This window comes from Triticum urartu, chromosome 3 (genome assembly GCF_003073215.2).
Source record: "Triticum urartu cultivar G1812 chromosome 3, Tu2.1, whole genome shotgun sequence".
Classification (NCBI taxonomy): Eukaryota; Viridiplantae; Streptophyta; class Magnoliopsida; order Poales; family Poaceae; genus Triticum; species Triticum urartu.
Genome location: NC_053024.1, coordinates 59,244,180 through 59,261,421, shown reverse-complemented (window position 1 = coordinate 59,261,421; position 17,242 = coordinate 59,244,180). Strand labels below are relative to the sequence as shown.

Genomic DNA, 17,242 nt, shown 5'->3' with positions numbered 1-17,242 from the left:
GCTCGTCGGTTATGATCCGCGCGGGACGAAGAGCTCGAAGGAGTGATTGAACGGAGAGTCTGTGTTGTGATCCGAGGGTGGCTACACAGATTGATCGATTAGACAAGAGGTGACCCAATTCCTCCCATCATTTTTTTCGAAACGTGCGCGAGCACGCGTCATCCCCCCTGCTCGCATGAACTTGGCATCGCGTCCCCTCCCCTGCATATTGCCTGAGGTTGACTAAACGGAAACGGCCGATTCAGTCATTCCTAGCGAGTCTGTCTGAAATGCTTTAAGATTCGTGCTATACGGACCAAACAATGAACATAGTAGACAACCAAACAAACCAAAGTTGCATTGCACGGGTGTGATCCGACCTCGTGCAAATCGCAACACCCCGCTTGATCTGTTGACTGCGCGGTGCTTGATGGAGGCTCTCGGGAGTGGCACCCGCACCTAGAGTAGATCAAAACCTCCTCGGGAGGGAGAAGAGAAGGGGCCCAAGCCTCGCCTCGTCTCGCACCACAAAAAGGATCGCGTGAACCGTACTCCGCTTCTCTCCTTCCTTCTTTCCTGGAGCTCTTTACTCCACTCTCACTACTCACTCGTGACTCGTGACTCGTGACACGCCACTCGATTCACAGGCACGAGAAGCCCACAGCAGCAGCAATGGCGCCGCACGCGTCGTGAGACGGACAGGGCCACAGCCTACAGAGGGCGGGCGGCGTTGGCGGTGGGGAGCGAGTAACCGGGCCAGTTTGCGCGCGCGTGCGCCATGGAGGGCGGCCCGGCGATGGCTCCGGCGGCCGCGTGGTGGCCAGGCGCGGGGGCGGGGGCGCAGGAGCAGGAGGAGATGCGGTGGCGGCAGCTGGACGGCGGCGTCAGCGCCGTCTCCTTCGGCTTCGTCGCCACGGCCATGCTCGTCTCCATGTTCCTCGCCATGGCCGTGCTCGAGCACTTCCTCCGCGCCCCGCCCATGGGCCCGCCGGAGCCCTCGCCGCCCCGTGGACCAAGAGGGATCCTCCTCCGCTTCCTCCGCAGCCGCCGCCGCGGTGGACCCCCAACCGCGGATCTCGAGGCCGCCAGGAAGCTCGACGCCGGATGCGCGTCCCCCGAGGTACCACACGGCACTGCCACTCCCGCACGCTCCGCCGCCGCCCCATTCCCCGTTCGCGCCCGCTTTTTCATGATTCCGTCGGTCGCCCTTTTCCCCTTTCCGCATCGCTTTTACTGCTCACCGTGCGTGTGTGTGTCACTGTGTCTGCGCACTTGAGACGGACCCAGATTGCGCATCATTTCGCCCCTCCCCCATCCCTCCACTCCACTCGACTCCGCCATGATGCAGCGGCCATGGCTAGGGCTAGGAGGGAGGCATCCGAGGAGGATGCAGCCCAAGCAGGAACGGACAACAGAAAGCTCTGCTGCCACCGCCCATTTCTTGCCTCCATTTTTACGGCGGCTCTGAAAGTATCTTAACATACACATCAAAGGAGCAAATTTTGATCCGCAGCGTGACCAGATCTTGCTGATGTGGTTCATCACTTCATCACAGCTCATCTTCGTCAGTAGTTCATGGCAGTGTATCCATCCATTACAGTGGAACTGATGTTACGTTCGTCCAAACTCGGAAACAACTCATTGATTATCTTGGTCGGGATGTGTCCTACTGCTAGCTCAACCCCACAAGTCTCTGTTAAGCCACAGCTCATTTAATTAGCCCGGTCGGGGTGTCCCACTGCTTCAACCCCACAAGTCTCTGTTAAGCCGTTAGCCACATCGATTTCTCCTGTCAGATTACCGATTACCCCTATCATCAGCTGCTGCTGTCTCAACAGTTAATCATTCGCCATTATTTGGGTCGCTTTGTGCTAAGTGGCCACATGGTGTTTGTTCAGGAAAGATGAGCTAGGGTAGATTGATTACGCGAGTGGATCTCTCTGATGTAGTACGTAATTCATTTCTATCCTTCTGTGTTCTGCCTTGTGGTTAAGTTCAGTTGGCACCTTCATATGGCTTATAGCAGCATTCTTGTCCATTTTGTATGGTGTGATATTTAGTAGTGGTAGAAGACAAGGGGGGTCGCTATTTAAGATCATGGGTTATGGAATTGCGAGGGGGATTTGGCAGACAGTGTGGAGCAGACAAGGCCCACCGCTGTCTGCACCTCACAGCAAGGTCTAAGTCACATTCTTGTTTGCAATGTTGATTTTCCATCCAAAACTCGTCAGCCACACCCTGCAGGTCCCAGATGGTGTGGTCACCATTGTTTGCTCACTGTGAAGTGTGGAACCTCCTGTTACTAAGATGGACCAGCAGCACAATTTACTTCGAGATGTAGTGCGCCCCATCATGGAAGTTAAGAGAGAGATCAGTTAATTAGACATGGGAGGAGCGTTGAAGTACAAAGCATAAATGGTGTCATTGTCTGAGAACTTGACTTAACCCTTAGAATTTGATGCTAGACTTCACACAAAAATAAGTGGTTGTCTCTTGCTCGCTAGCTGCACCGTACCATGAGCTGCTCGCAGCCATGCTCACACGGTTTGCCTCGGTGGTGCATGACTAAGCTCCTTTCGTGCTCCCGCTGGTCGGCATACCCCGCATAACCTTAGTTATGCGGGGTATGCCTCGGTGGCTGCATGACTAAGCTCCTTTCGTGCTCCCGCTGGTCGGCATACCCCGCATAACCTTAGTTGTGTCGCCTGTTTGTTGTTCGCTGAGAGATTGATGGAGGCGTTAGGGGCTTCTGTAATCAAGAGGATGAGTGGTTTGACGTGCAGCGTGCTAAATGAATGAGCGGGCGATCAGTTAGTGTTGTGAATTAAGGAGTGGTATGTACTGAAATAATTTGAGAATAAGTACAAAGTATCTTGCCGATCTGTAGTATAAACGCCTAATGTACCTAATAAATACGTGGGTATTTTGTGAACATAAAATAAAATTGGGTGTACACCTGTACTTCCATGACCTTTTGTGTCCTTGTGTCTAGCACCAGCTTCTGTTTCTGGTAGTAACCAAATGGTGGCCAAGAACAATCTTGTGTGCTATTCATGAGGAACTCTTCATGCATACTTTATAAGTTTGAAATATTGATTGGAAGATATTGTAAAAGAGAATGAGGTTGACTGAGCGCCGCCAAAATATAAAATTTAGTATTTTTCTGTAGTCTTTCTGAAATTTGCCAAATCACCTTTCCGCTATGATATAGAAAAACAAAATGATATATCACCTGTTGCAGACCCTGTATAGCTGTGTAACGTGCCAAGTAAAAGCCACCACATACATACAGATTCAATATTGGCAGTATTGAAGTGTCATATGAAAGCTTCTTCCATGTTTTCATAATGTGTTTGTCAAGAACAGCATCGGTTATTGAGCTTTGTTCACATTGTCTGCGAGGAAGGTTGTCATCCAGCTATTATGTATATAGTTCATTTCTTGATGACAAGTCATTCATGATCGTTACTGAATCTGGACCATCAGTCCCAGCTTCCATCCAAGTTCAGATAAATTTCAGTTCTTGCGTAGTAGGGGCTCCAGTTCCACCCAATTCCAGATTATCTTGTGATCAGCTCTTGCATTATTCAAGTTGCATACCATAGTGGGATCTGCTCGAGATGACCCTGGAACCAAGTGGCAAAGGTGTCTTAATGGCTGGATGGCAGCCACAACTCAGGGGCTGGGGGCAGAAGACTGGAGAAGTATGTCATGTTTTTTCTGCTTAATCCAACCAAAAGATGTGCCAGCCCTTATATCAAAGATGCTTGCCCCTAATACAAGTAAACAAACTTATCTTATAAAGATAACTTGCTTACATGAATAACTGTGGAGTTGGGTGCTCCTCCAAGGACTTTATGGGTTCCAAATTTCACTCATTGCTGCTGACAATGATTTTATGGATTCCAAATTTCTCTTTCTTATATATTATGTTGGATGATGGAAATTCAAATGTTTTTGTTTTGTTTTTGTAACTTTTTACTTCAGTGATTAGGTTGTAGCTGTTGCTCTTGTACTGTGCATATGAGAATTCTCTGGACTTGGGTTTTCAGAATCAGTTAGTAACTCTAAAGCAATAGCAACATGCTAGAACAGACTTCTGGTAGACCTGGCATTGATAACTCAAACTCATCTTCTGTTCTCTTGTGCCATTTCTGGAACTTGTTTGCCTGAATATTGACATACAACAGGTGATTTATCATTATTTGTGTCAATTTTACACTGCTTGGGCTTATTCGCGTTGTTTATGTTGATATTCTGTTTTCTCTCTTTACCAGCACATTATTTTTTTGGAAATACAACTGATCATGAAATTATGACATCCCTATTCCTGACTGCACCAAGGCATCTCATGTTAGCATTGTCGCATTGGATGCTGTGAGTTCAGTACATACACATTGTTACTGACTACTTCGTTTATATGTGACTTTGCAGATGCCCGTGTATTCCAAAGGCGTATCCGTCCTGATGCCAGGACAGGACGTGCCGACGTTCATCGCGCACCCCGCGCCCGCGCCCTGCCCCCCAGAGCGGGTCCGATGGCCGTCGCACCAGCCCGCTCCTTTCGCCGGTTCCTCGTCGAATACGTGCTAGCATATGACCGCCGGACCGGAACACCGCTCTGCCCCACCATCCAAGGGAAGGAGCAAAGGAATGGCGGTGACGATCCACAGGGAGGGAGCACACCCCTGTTCTCTTCTGTGGCCATGCCACCGGTTCCCTGGTGGAACGGGGAGCGGTTCTCTCCATGCGTTGTACAGTTTGTTTAGATGTCTGTTGTGGAGCAAGTTCTGCTGGCTCCTGCTGCTGCCTGTATTATGGCGGGAGAGGAGCGGCTAGTCCAGTGGATCCATGGAATTGTTGCCGATCCCGCTTGCTCGGCTACTAGTGTTTAGATGCTTCCGTTGTCGTTTGTCATAGAGTCGTAGATGTGTGTCATGGATGGGTGTACACGTCTCGTGTAATTTCGCTGCATAAATGACTTGTAGCCTGTGGGACTTTCGCCCCCTGGGAGACTTGGGTTCTAGAGATTTTGAAATCTTCATTCTAGCTGTTCTTGCTAGGCAGGCATGGAGGATATTGGAAAGGGTGTGTCTAGAACTCGGTCGTTATTTTGCTACGAGTGGCACGGCTGGATGCTACAAACGGCGACAAAAAATGTTGTGGCAGTATGACAACAAATGCTACAAGCGTTCTAACTAAAATGCTACAACTATCAGTGAAGGATGTTGCCATCGGTGATATCACGAAAGTTGTGGCTAGTCATTTTTTCATTTTTCACTAGTGTATAAAATAAGGGCCTGTTTGGTTTCAAATAAGTTATCAACTTATAAGTTGAAAAGTAAAAAAAGTGATTTATTTTGCTAAACATATCCAACTTATAAGTCATAAGTTGCTCCACCCCAACTTAAAACTGGTAAGTCACCCCCTTTTGTGTGGGTCCCACCACCTTTTACATAAAAAAGTAAGGTGAAAAGGTGTGGTTAGGTGACCAGGTGACAACCAAACAGGCGTGACTTATAAGTCACTGGTATTAAATCACCTGACTTATTAGAACCAAACAGGCCCTAAGCAGGATGAAGGGGTACTTATGAAGGAGAATGGGTTGTTATGCGGTACTACCTCTGTCCGGGTTTATAGTTCACCTCGACCAGAACGCATGGACAACGCACACGATTTTCTAGCAAAGCAAAGCAACGCAAGCAGTTATTACATGCAACACTTTTGGTTTCCATCCCCTAATTCGACTCGCATGCGTGCATGCAGATGTAGTTTCGGGAAATCAATAGTACTTTCTCTCTCCCATGAGCTGGTATGGACATCGTCATCCGATCAGCGAGCTCCCTCTCCCATGGATTGCCCTACATCTGTTTACTAAAGGTTGGGGATTAAGAGAGGAAATAACCACGCTTTGGGAGACGTACAGACCTGGGGGCGTTCGATTGAGGCAATGGCCTTGTAAACACGTATGCGTCTACACTGCCTAACGGACCTATAAACCATGACGAAGGTAGTACGTGTTTGGCCGTATCTGCAGACTTTGTAGGCAAGGGCGGAGGAAGGCATGGAGGCACTGACCTTCACCGGGAGAGGAGATGAGGAGGGCACGGAGGCACTGATCTTCACCGGGAGAGGAGATGAGGAGGGCATGGACCCGCGCCACTAGGGAGGGCAGCTTCATGCGCTATTTCCTGTCCCCTCTCACTTATTTTCCTAGGAACAAAACGGGTAAGTGGAGGCGAGGGAGATAGCGATCCATAATTCATCATGATCAAAGTCGAGTGGGGAGGCTGCGAATTCGGGTTAAGGAAGGTGGAGTGAGGGAGCGGGCCGGTGAATATTTTCGCTATGATGCCGAGACTGAACACCGAGACCCGTCGAATTTGAAGCCTGTCCATGCTCCATGGGATCAAATAAAGTTGTGAATTTATCTTCGACGGCTTTGCATGTCATGATATCGAGGATGATATCGTGAATTAAGAGCGAATCCCACATGTATAGTAGATTAACTCCATAGTAAGTATATTGTTGACTCATGAAGTTCAACTATCCAATGATGGTTCGTTACCTTGGGGAAATATACAAGTAGTAAGTGCTTTGCAGCAGGAAAAGTGTCGATCGAAAATTGAACTCCGATTCCCGCCACGGTGAAACTCCAATACGCGCGCGTGGGCCGAAACCCGTCAGCTCCCCGCCCATCGTCTTTCCGCCATGTCAGCGATCCGCGCCAAGGCGCATCCGGGCCGTCCATTGCACCCCGCGGCGGACGGCCGATATCACATCGATCCGCGGCACCCATCCATCCACCAATCAGAGCCCGCCTCTCTCCTCCTATAAACTCGCCACGCACTCGCCGGTCATCCACCACCATTCCTCCCACCTCCAATTTAATTTGTGATTTGTTTTCAATCCATGAATGTTTCAATTTCATATTTGTTTTTAGAATTCATGAACATTTTTCCTTATTAGGATTTTTTTCAAATATGTGATCTTTTATTTTTTGTATCCGTATTTTTTAAAGTTTTTTTGAAGGGCGATACTCTGCGCCGGCGCACCGGCCAAACGATTCGGCCGGTCCACCTAGGATCGTAGGATTCCTAGCGATGCCAATGATTGCTAGCCATCGGATATGCCTCCCCCGCTTTGTCCTTCTTCTTCAGCGAGCGCCGCACATCAGCTACAGGAGGCTGCAGCGCTATCGACCCCTGCCATAATCCCCCGTGAGGCGACCGAGTCCGAAGCACCACCGCACGTTGGGCTCGCCGACGTTCGCCGCCGCTCGCCGCCCTCACGCAATCTCCTCCCCCCCGCTCAAAAATTGATCCATGGAGGCATGAATCCTCGCCGGTTCCAGCATGGAAAATCCTCATGCGCGCCACCAGATGCAGCTCCCGCCTCGTTGATGATTGCAGCTCCGTCGTCATCCCCCGCTTGCAGCTCAGCTCCGCCGTCGTCCCCTTCCTGCAGCTCCGCCGCCGTCCCCTGCTTACAGTTTATCTCCGCAGTCGATGGACCAATGGAGACGACGAAGTAACTTGCAAAAAATCACTATATATGGTTCCAGCAATCAAATTTGCCGTTTGTAGCATTTTAAGTCGCTGGTTGAAACTCATTTTGCAATGGTCGAAGCATTCAAGCCACCTGGTTCCAGCATATTACCCGCAGGTTCCACATCGCCGTCAAGGTCGCAGTACCATTGTGTTCGCTGTCTACCATCATCTTAGCAAACTCTGTTAGTAGCAAGCTGACATCTCTGGTAGTAGCAAAACTCCGATACGGTTGCAGCAACAAAAATCCATCGTCGATGTCGAGCAACGCCGCCGTGGATGGAAGTAGCAAAAATTGACTTCGGTTCCAGCAAAATCAAACATGGTTGTAGCAAAAATAATCGATCAGAAAAACACAGGGATGTAATGTAGCAATCGTCAACACCCGTGGTAACAAAAAACTGAAAAAAGGTTGCATCAAGAAACACAGTCCTGGGTCTCGCATATCATGAAGATCGGATGTAGCAAGAATTCGACACACATGCAGTAACAAAAAATCAAAACGGTTGTAGCAAAATCGTTCGCCGGTTCCAGCAAAAAACACCATGGGAGGAGATTTGGGGCGGGGGTAGGTGAAAGCAAAAACATGAGCCGGTTCCAGCAAAATCAAAACAAGATTGTAGCTAGACAGGACGTTGGTGGTAGCAATTTTAATTGCCGGTTGTAGCATGTAACACAAAAATCCGCGCCGCTCGTCCTCGCCAAATGTTGCTTGGAGCAGCGCTGCCCGTCCTCGCCATCCATGGTCACCACGCTCATCTAGCCCCTCGTCTCCAGCAAACAAGGATGGTGGTAGCAAAAAAGTTGGCTGAATCCAGCAAAAAAAGAACACGATAGTAGCAAATTAGGGAAAGATGAGCCCCGGTCCCAGCAAACAAAGGATGGTGGTAGCAAAAACTTGAATGGACCTAGCAAAAACAAAATACGGTGGAAGCAAATTTTGGAGCTCTTTCCAACAAAAACAATGATTCCAACAAAAAAATCATCGTCTCCGTTTGCTGGCCACCGGGCGCAGTCGCCATGGTCGGCAGGCCACCCGGCGCAGGTCCCAGGACGATGGATGACTGGTTCCAGCATGGTTCGTCACCGGTTCCGGCATGCGGCGCAGTCGTGCAGTAGGAGCCCGCCGTTGATAAAAAAAAGCATCGGCGTCGGCCAGGTCGAGCATGCGACGATGTCCCCCCGTACAGCCTCGCCCAACCTCCCAAGCATGACGCCCTCGCATCTGGCTTGCTTCTCAGCTAGCGGCCATTGCTGGGATTAAAGGGGGAGTGTTGTTCGGCTCGACGGCGGCGAGAAGCTGGGCGCTGGGATATGGCAGCAGAGAAAGAGATGGGAAAAAATGAGTGGTACACGCGTGAGAGGATAAGGAAGGAAGATGCTTCAGCGGTGGGGTGGGGTGGGCCTGGCAGAACACGTGGCTTGCGTACGATCGCTGGATCGCACAAGAATCTCACGACGCACGCGAAACCGGCGGAGCTTTCGGCCGGTGCGCCGGGTATAAACACTTCCCTTTTTTGAACTTCATTTTCAAACATGTGAAACCTTTTCAAATCCATGAACATTTTCAAGTGTAGCATACATATTACAAATCCCCAAATTTTGTTTTTAGAAAAGTGAACGATCAATGGTCAACGATCGGTGGTCAACGGTCAAGGCGAGCTAATCAGCTGGCTGAAAGAAGAATGAAACAGGACGGGGCAACTAGCGGAACGAGGCGGGCGAGCAATGGAAGTGTTAATGGGCCTCAGCCTAGGACATCTTTTAGTGGGCGTTAGGGCCGAAAATTGGCGCTGAAGCGCCGATTAGGAGGACTCCACCATCTGGTCATCACTTTCTCATGTGGCGTGTACCGTGCCATGGACTACTGGGCTGGGCCGATACTTTCCTCAAAATTCGGGGCCTGCTACCACTCTCCCATTCAATTGGCAGTCTGGCGAGCAAGAAGGAGAGCTATACATGAAGAGATATTTGATAGTCCTTTTACTACTAACTCTTTCATACTCTCCTTTTTGAGGGATTTGGAGATGATCGATAGAGGAGGGGGCAGTGTTACGAAGCGTGCTAGCTTGAGACAGCATACATGGATGCCTCCGCAAGAGGGTCATGCAAAGATGAATGTGGATGCGGCTGTATCCCAGCTAGGGGAGTTTGGTGCCATGGGAGCAGTGTGCCGAGACCACAGGGGAGTTTTCTTGGGTGCTTCGATCTTAAAACTCGAGTTTATCACGGATGTGAGCACACTAGAGGCAATAGCAGTAAGGGAAGGCCAATCTCTGGCTGAGGATCTATATGAGAACTCCATTCAAATCGCTATAGATTGCAAGAGGGTGGTTGAAGATGTGAAGAAGAACTCGGCGGCTGGCTATGGAGCTATAGTGCATGAAATAATACTTCGTGGAAACTCTTTCCATTCATGTAAAGTAGTTCATGAGTTTAGGAGTTCGAATTTCGAGGCTCACAATCTCGCTAGATATGCTTTGTCCTTAGACTTTAGTTGTCATGTATGGCTAGGACAACCAGGAGATCTTGATTTTCTTCATGTAAACATTATGGGCAATGAATAAAGCATGTGAGATTGTCTCAAAAAAAATCCAATTGGATTTCTCAAAAAAAAACTCTCCATCCAATTGGAGGCTCCCACCTAGGCGACACGGAAATTTTGATTCCTAAATACTCCCTCCGTTCACTATTATATGATGTTCTATTTTTTAATCGAATATATATAGACAAGTTTTAGTGTGTTTGTACACTCATTTCAATCTGCGTGTAGTTCATATTAAAATATTCAAAATGTCTTATAATAGAGAGCGGATGGATTACTTGCTAACAGGTTGAAGGTAATTTTGCCAGAAGTCATCTATCAAGAACAATGCGCCTTCATTCATGTTTGTCTAATTACCAAGAATATTATTTCAGCTTATGAGTATCTTACCTTCAAGAAAACAAAGAAAAGTAAGATCAATCTCCATTGTGCTCTAAAGTTAGATGTGATGAAGACATATGCTAGGGTAGAATGGAGATATTACGAAGCAATTATTAAGAAACTTGGTGTCGCTCCGAGGTTTGTGCAGATGATTATGAGTGTGTCATCTCAGTAACCTTCTCAGTCATGTTTAATGGTGGCGTCTCTCGAGAATTTTGTCCATTCCATAAGATCTGACAAGGGGGCCCCATATCCCTTTATATATTTATATTGGTTGCGGAGGGTTTATCATGCTTACTAACGAGGGATGGTGCGGCTAATGCTGGTGTGAAAGTGGCGTCAACGAGTCATGCCGTGAATCACTTGTTATTTGCGAATGATAGTGTCCTATTTATGAAGGCCACTAATAAAGGGGCAACATGGACACGAGATCTTGTACAGCGGTATTGCAATGCTTCGGGATAACATGTTAATTTATCCAAATCATTTATTCTCATGACACAATGGTGAGAAAAATAAAAAATATTTGGAAACTAAAATTAAATATGTGTTTCATATGCAGATATTCGTTTCGGAGCCCAGGCTCATATGCACCTGAAATCTTTCCCGTCGGTTCAACACGTGGATCCGTGCCTTGCTGTGTATTCATTTATATATTGGGCCCTAGAGTTGGTACTAAGGGCATCTCCAAGTCGGACCAGTAAACCGCCCATATCCATCTGGACCGTGTTGTTCGGACTGCGAAATCCATCCAACGCGGTCCTGTATTGATCCGCGGGGCGGTCCGAACGCGTATTCTCTTGTAATTTGGAGACAAATGTGGGGAGCTTTGCCGGAGTCTAGACATGCAACTAACCAATCGTATAATTTTTGCTTCCGCCGCAATCGGTTTCGTTGGTTAAATTTATGGTCAGACTTAGATCTCGGCACGCGTGAGCGCACTACGTTGTGAAACGAAGAGAGTACTTTGTAACTACTGTTAAATTGCTCTCTGGCGTATCATGTCCGTGAACCACGTCCGGACATAAAACGGTTAAACGGACGTATACGGGAGAAATTTACAAGAGGTACTCGCAGCAGGGAGTGAACAAGAGAACAGTGGAGAGATAGATCGAGTCACAAAGTCCACGCGTGAACGTGACATGTACGTGTGCATCACCGGTCAACTCAACAGCTTGGACTGAAGCCAAACGCGAACATTTCAGTTCCTACGTACACTTTCTTCGACTTGGAAAAAAGGGTAAACGTCAAAGAAAAGAAACGGAACCTTCAACACTGCACGATCACGCATCACCGCCCCCTCCGCAGATCCCTTCACCAAATTGAGCCTCCTTCCGTACCCCCCACCGCGGCACACCGCGCGCACTCACACAGATCCATGCCGCCGCCGTCGCCGAGCGGGTCACGCGCGGCCATGGCGTGCGTGGTGGCGTCGGAGGTCGCCGCGGTGCTCGCCATCATGCGCCGCAACGTCCGCTACGGCGGCGACGAGGAGCGCCTCGACCACCCCCTCGTCGCGGGCCTCAAGTCCCTCCGCCGCGCCGCGGCCACGTGGGGCCCGCGCCGGTGGCGGGACGTGGAGCCGCTCCTCTTCCTCGGCCCCTTCCTCGACGTCGTCCGCTCCGACGAGGCCGGCGCGCCCGCCACGGGCGCCGCGCTCTCGTCCCTCTGCAAGGTGCTCTCCCTCGACCTCGTCGGCCCCGACGCGCCCGGCGCGGACCGGGCCATGGCCGCCGTCGTGGAGGCCGTCGCCGGGTGCCGCTTCGAGGTCACCGACGCGGCGTCCGAGGAGGCCGTCCTGGCCAGGGCGCTGCAGGTGCTGCTCGCCTGCGTGCGTGGCCGCGCGGCGCGGGCGCTCTCCAACCGCCACGTCTGCGACGTCGTCAGCACCTGCTTCCGCATCGTGCAGCAGGCCGGCGCCAAGGGGGAGCTGCTGCAGCGCGTGTCCCGGCAGACCATGCAGGAGGTTGTCCGGTGCGTCTTTGCCCGCCTGCCCGACATTGATCCCACCGCGGTTGAAGACCAGAAGGTGTTGCTATTTGCTTACTTATGCGCACTGAGAACGTCGAAATTGTTTGTTCGTCCACTTATACCATTATAATTTAACTCGCGGCTGCTCACATAGGAGTGTAGATGAATGAATGTACAAGTACTAGTACCAAAAAGAATGAACGTGCATACGTAATCTGACCTTGTGAATTTGAGTTCAGTTTTCCATTCCTGTGAACTAAAAATATTGAGTTCAATTTTTAGTGGCCTTCAGTCAAGATATTTATCAAGTTAATTTAGAAAGAAACATTTTGGCACTAACAACTAACAATACTCATATGTCCCAATTAGAAAGTTAAAATGCATTACACTCATGATAGCAGTTTTTATGCAGATTGCTAGCAAGAACGAAGTTTCGAGTGCTAGCGAAATGGGGAATGGGAGCGATTCTGTGTGCTTGAGTAGCTCACAGGATCAGGTTGGAGGTGAATTTGGTGTTGTGCAAGACGAGGCTATGATGGAGCTGTTTGGGGTTCCTTGCATGGTAGAAATATTGCAATTTCTGTGCTCTCTGTTGAACATAGCAGAAGACAGTCAGGTGGACCCAAATATGAATCCAATCGACTTTGATGAGGATATACCACTCTTTGCTCTGGGGTTGATCAATTCTGCTATTGAGCTGTCAGCTTCGTCCATACAGAGACACCCAAAACTACTGGCTTTTGTACAAGATGAACTGTTCCGCAATCTAATGCAGTTTGGCTTGTCAGATAGCCCCTTGATTCTGTCGACTGTATGCAGTGTTATTTTTACACTCTTCTACCATTTACGTCGGGAACTGAAGCTGCAAATTGAGGCTTTCTTTGCGTGTGTGATCCTTAGGCTAACCCAGAGTAGATATGGAGCTAGTTACCAGCAGCAGGAAGTTGCCCTGGAGACTCTAGTGGATTTTTGCCAGCAGAAAGATTTTATGGTTGAGATGTATACAAATATGGATTGTGATTTACAGTGCTCTAATGTTTTTGAAGACCTGGTTAATGTTCTCTCCAAAAGTGCATTCCCTGAGGAGAGTACCTTGTCAACTTTAAATGTGCTTGCTTTGGATGGTTTGGTTGCTGTCATTCAGGCAATAGCAGAGAGGATTGGTAATTCACCTCAGCACTGCCAGCAGTCAGTGCAAGAATTAAGTGAATATTTTTCCTTTTGGCAATTAAAGTGTGAGAACATTAATGATCCTGATCAATGGGTTAGATTTGTTAACCAGCAGAAAAGCATCAAGAGAAAGCTAATGGTTGGCGTTGAACATTTTAATAGGGATAAAAGGAAGGGCTTTGAGTACCTGCAAGCTGCTCATCTCTTGCCTGAAAAACTTGATCCACAAAGTGTTGCCCTGTTTTTCCGCTACTCGCCTGGATTAGACAAGAATCTTCTTGGGGACTATCTGGGGAATCATGACGAGTTCTCCATTCAGGTCCTTCATGAATTTTCTAGAACCTTTGACTTCAAGGAGTTGAACTTGGATGCTGCCTTGAGGCTCTTCTTGGAAACCTTTCGTCTGCCTGGTGAATCACAGAAGATACAAAGGATTCTTGAGGCCTTTTCTGATAGGTACTATGAAGAGTCACCAGAATTGTTCGTTAACCGGGATGCTGCCCTGGTGCTGTCGTATTCAGTAATCTTGCTCAACACGGACCAACACAATGTACGGGTTAAGAATAAGATGTCAGAAGAAGATTTTATTAGGAACAATCGCCGCATCAATGGTGGGAATGATCTTCCAAGGGAATTCTTATCTGAGCTATATTATTCTATTTGTCGAAATGAAATCAAAACCATTCCCGAGCAAGGAGTTGGATGCTCAGAGATGTCTTTCAGCCGCTGGGCTGATCTGATGTTTAAGTCAAAGAGGGCATCAGCTTACATTGCTTGTCACTCCTATCCTTTTCTTGATCATGACATGTTCCTTATCATGGCCAGGCCAACAGTTGCTGCTATCTCAGTGATCTTTGATAATGTTGAGCAAGAAGAGATTCTTACAAGATGCATTGATGGGTTTCTGTCAGTGGCAAAGCTGGCTGCATCCTATCATCTTAATGATGTGCTGAATGATCTTGTTGTGGCACTTGGTAAGTTCACCATTTTGTCGATCGCTTCCTGTGATGATCCTGCAACAGCTTTTGGTGAGGACACCAAAGCTAGAATGGCAACAGAGGCTCTTTTCACTATAGCAGCGACTCATGGTGATCACATAAACAGAGGATGGAGGACAATTGTAGATTGCATTTTAAGATTTCATGAGATAGGTCTCCTTCCTGCTTGTCTCACCAACGATACAGCGGATGATGAGGAGTCCTTCTCTGCTTCATTGCCCACCAAAGTTTCTCAAGTTGAGCCAAAGAAAACATATGGGCTGATGGGGAGGTTCACCCAACTACTGTATTTAGATGCTGAAGAGCCAAGGTTCCAGCCAACAGAGGAGCAACTTGCTGCTCAGAGGAATGCTTCAGAGACCATAAAAAAGTGCCAAATAGGTACCATCTTCACCGAGAGCAAATTCCTACAGGCTGACTCGCTCTTGAATCTGGCAAGAGCCCTCATTCAGGCAGCAGGCCGACCTCAGAAGATCACCAGCTCAATAGATGTTGAAATCAATGCAGTCATCTGCTTAGAGCTTATCATTGCCGTCACATTAAACAACAGAGACAGGATTGTCCTCTTATGGCATGATGTTTATGAGCACATAACTCACATTGTTCAGTCCACAGTAATGCCCTGTAATCTGGTGGAGAAAGCTGTTTTTGGCCTCCTGGACATCTGCCAGCGTTTGCTTCCGTATAAGGAGAACCTCGTGGATGATCTACTGAGGTCGCTTCAGTTAATCTTGAAACTTGATGCTCGTGTGGCTGATGCGTATTGCGAGAGCATCACCCAGAAGGTCGCATGCCTTGTCAAGGATAATGCAACACATATCAAGTCTCAGCTGGGTTGGCAAACTATCATTTCCTTGCTCTGCGTCACTGCTCATCATCCAGATGCCTCCGATGCTGGTTTTGAAGCCCTGATTTACATCATGTTTGAGGGGGCACACCTCTCACCTGCCAACTTTGTGCTTTCGGTGGAGGCCTCAAGACAGTTTGCAGGGTCTCGGCTCGGGTCCGCTGAAAGATCTATCCATGCTTTGAACCTAATGGCTGAATCAGTGAATTGCCTTGCACGCTGGTCACATGAGGTTAAGGAAGCTGGTGGAGAGGCCGAAAGGATGCTGGAAGGAATCGCTGAGATGTGGCTGCGGCTAGTCCAGGCGCTACGAAAGGTGTGCACAGATCAGAGAGAACAAGTGAGGGATCATGCTCTGGTATTGTTGCACAGATGCTTAGTAGCTGATGGGATATCAGTTCCATCTTCGGCGTGGTTGATGTCATTCGACATTGTCTTCCAGTTGCTTGATGAATTGCTAGAGATTGCGGAGAATTTCTCGCCAAAGCATTATAGAAACATGGAGGCGTCCCTCTTGCATGCCGTAAAGCTGTTGTCCAAACTATCCTTGCAGTCACTCAATGATCTTTCGGCACACAGCGGTTTCAGTAAGCTGTGGTTGGAAGTACTGGACATGATAGAGAAGCTCATGAAAGCCAAAGTAAGAGGGAGCAGCAGGACTGAGAAGTTACAAGAGGCCGCCACAGAGCTACTCAAGAACATACTGCTGGCGATGAAAGCGAGCGGGATCTTATCGACGACAAGCAGCGTCGGGGAGAACAGTTTGTGGGAAGCAACATGGCTTCGGGTTAACAAGATTGCGCCTTCGCTTCAGTCAGTGGTTTTCCCTGATTATGATGATGCAGTACAAAGTGCACAAAGTAAGTTGGATATCCCAGCAGTTTCTGAGGGGAGGTTGGTCCCAGTTTAGATGAACAAACTGTACTACTGGGTATAATATGTAATTGTAGGTTATAGTTAGAAGCAGATGATTTCAGATGTACTCGTAGTATACTTTTTGTGATAAATAACTTGGATCTCATACTGGTCAGATTCATGGTCAAGTTTGAGTAAAATGTGAGGGGGCACTTGCAAACCAGAAGGAACGAAACTGATCCACCATCAATTTCATCATGTTATAAATGTTGAACTGGTGGTACTACAGTACTTAATCTCGAGCAGCTAACTACTAAGTAGAAAGCTAACTGAACAACTCTGTTAGGCTGGTCGTAATGGGAGTATCATAGCTAGTATCATGCATGCCAACTAGGCAGTTTTGATGAGGTGGCATAGGATTAAATAAAGAAAAAAATGGTTGAGTATCATATTATGATACCGTATCATAATATATGTTATATACTACTATGTGTCATGTATGACAATAAATAAAGACATCTATGATACTAATACATGATACTCTCTCTGGTTCAATATGTAGTGCGCATGGTTTGCAGCTCCAAAACCAAAGCATGACCTGGAGTTGTACTTTTGGACCACAATAACCCTGCCTGCACACACTCTGTACACATGCATGTGGATGTGGTTGCATCTCCTGTGAACAGTTGAGGGTAATTGCTGTCCAAAGAAGCTCACACGCACTACATTGTGGAATTCTAGCAAAAAACTAATACGCACTAGATAAGGGAATGGAGGGAGTACTATGCCTTAGAAAGTTAGTATCATACATTAGTATTATATGCATGATACAAACTTATGATACTACTCATTACAACCAGTCTTAGTAGCTTAGCTAGGAGGACGAAACTAGTAGTGGGTACTTGATCTGCTTCAGCAGTTCTAGCAGGAAAATGCACGAGAAATCGCA

At 48.0% G+C, this 17,242-nt stretch overlaps 2 protein-coding genes across 3 annotated transcripts; both read left to right on the top strand.

The window, feature by feature from the left end:
- Positions 1-398: 398 nt before the first annotated feature.
- On the top strand, positions 399-5,039 carry LOC125542835 (proline-rich protein 18-like). 2 transcript variants are annotated; one of them, XM_048706044.1, is made up of 3 exons: positions 399-527; positions 627-1,099; positions 4,414-5,039. In XM_048706044.1, the coding sequence occupies exons 2-3, from the start codon at positions 758-760 to the stop codon at positions 4,570-4,572; spliced, it is 501 nt and encodes a 166-aa protein (XP_048562001.1). In that variant the 5' UTR covers positions 399-527; positions 627-757; the 3' UTR covers positions 4,573-5,039. The 2 variants fall into 2 exon arrangements, with proteins under 2 accessions (XP_048562001.1, XP_048562000.1); XM_048706043.1 differs by lacking the exon at positions 399-527 and having other exon boundaries at positions 538-1,099.
- Positions 5,040-11,704: 6,665 nt separating this feature from the next.
- LOC125542834 (ARF guanine-nucleotide exchange factor GNOM-like) lies at positions 11,705-16,581 on the top strand. The gene is made up of 2 exons (XM_048706042.1): positions 11,705-12,481; positions 12,836-16,581. Exons 1-2 carry the CDS (start codon positions 11,831-11,833, stop codon positions 16,346-16,348), a joined length of 4,164 nt encoding a protein of 1,387 aa, XP_048561999.1. The 5' UTR covers positions 11,705-11,830; the 3' UTR covers positions 16,349-16,581.
- The last annotated feature ends 661 nt before the right edge of the window (positions 16,582-17,242 follow it).

What these genes read in the sequence shown, in the direction of transcription:
- LOC125542835 (XM_048706044.1), top strand. Translation starts at nt 758, where the DNA reads ATGGAGGGCGGCCCGGCGATGGCTCCGGCGGCCGCGTGGTGGCCAGGC. An exon ending in CCGGATGCGCGTCCCCCGAG is followed by an intron (nt 1,100 to 4,413) that starts GTACCACACGGC and finishes GTGACTTTGCAG; the next exon opens with ATGCCCGTGTATTCCAAAGG.
- LOC125542834 (XM_048706042.1), top strand. Translation starts at nt 11,831, where the DNA reads ATGCCGCCGCCGTCGCCGAGCGGGTCACGCGCGGCCATGGCGTGCGTG. An exon ending in CCGCGGTTGAAGACCAGAAG is followed by an intron (nt 12,482 to 12,835) that starts GTGTTGCTATTT and finishes GTTTTTATGCAG; the next exon opens with ATTGCTAGCAAGAACGAAGT.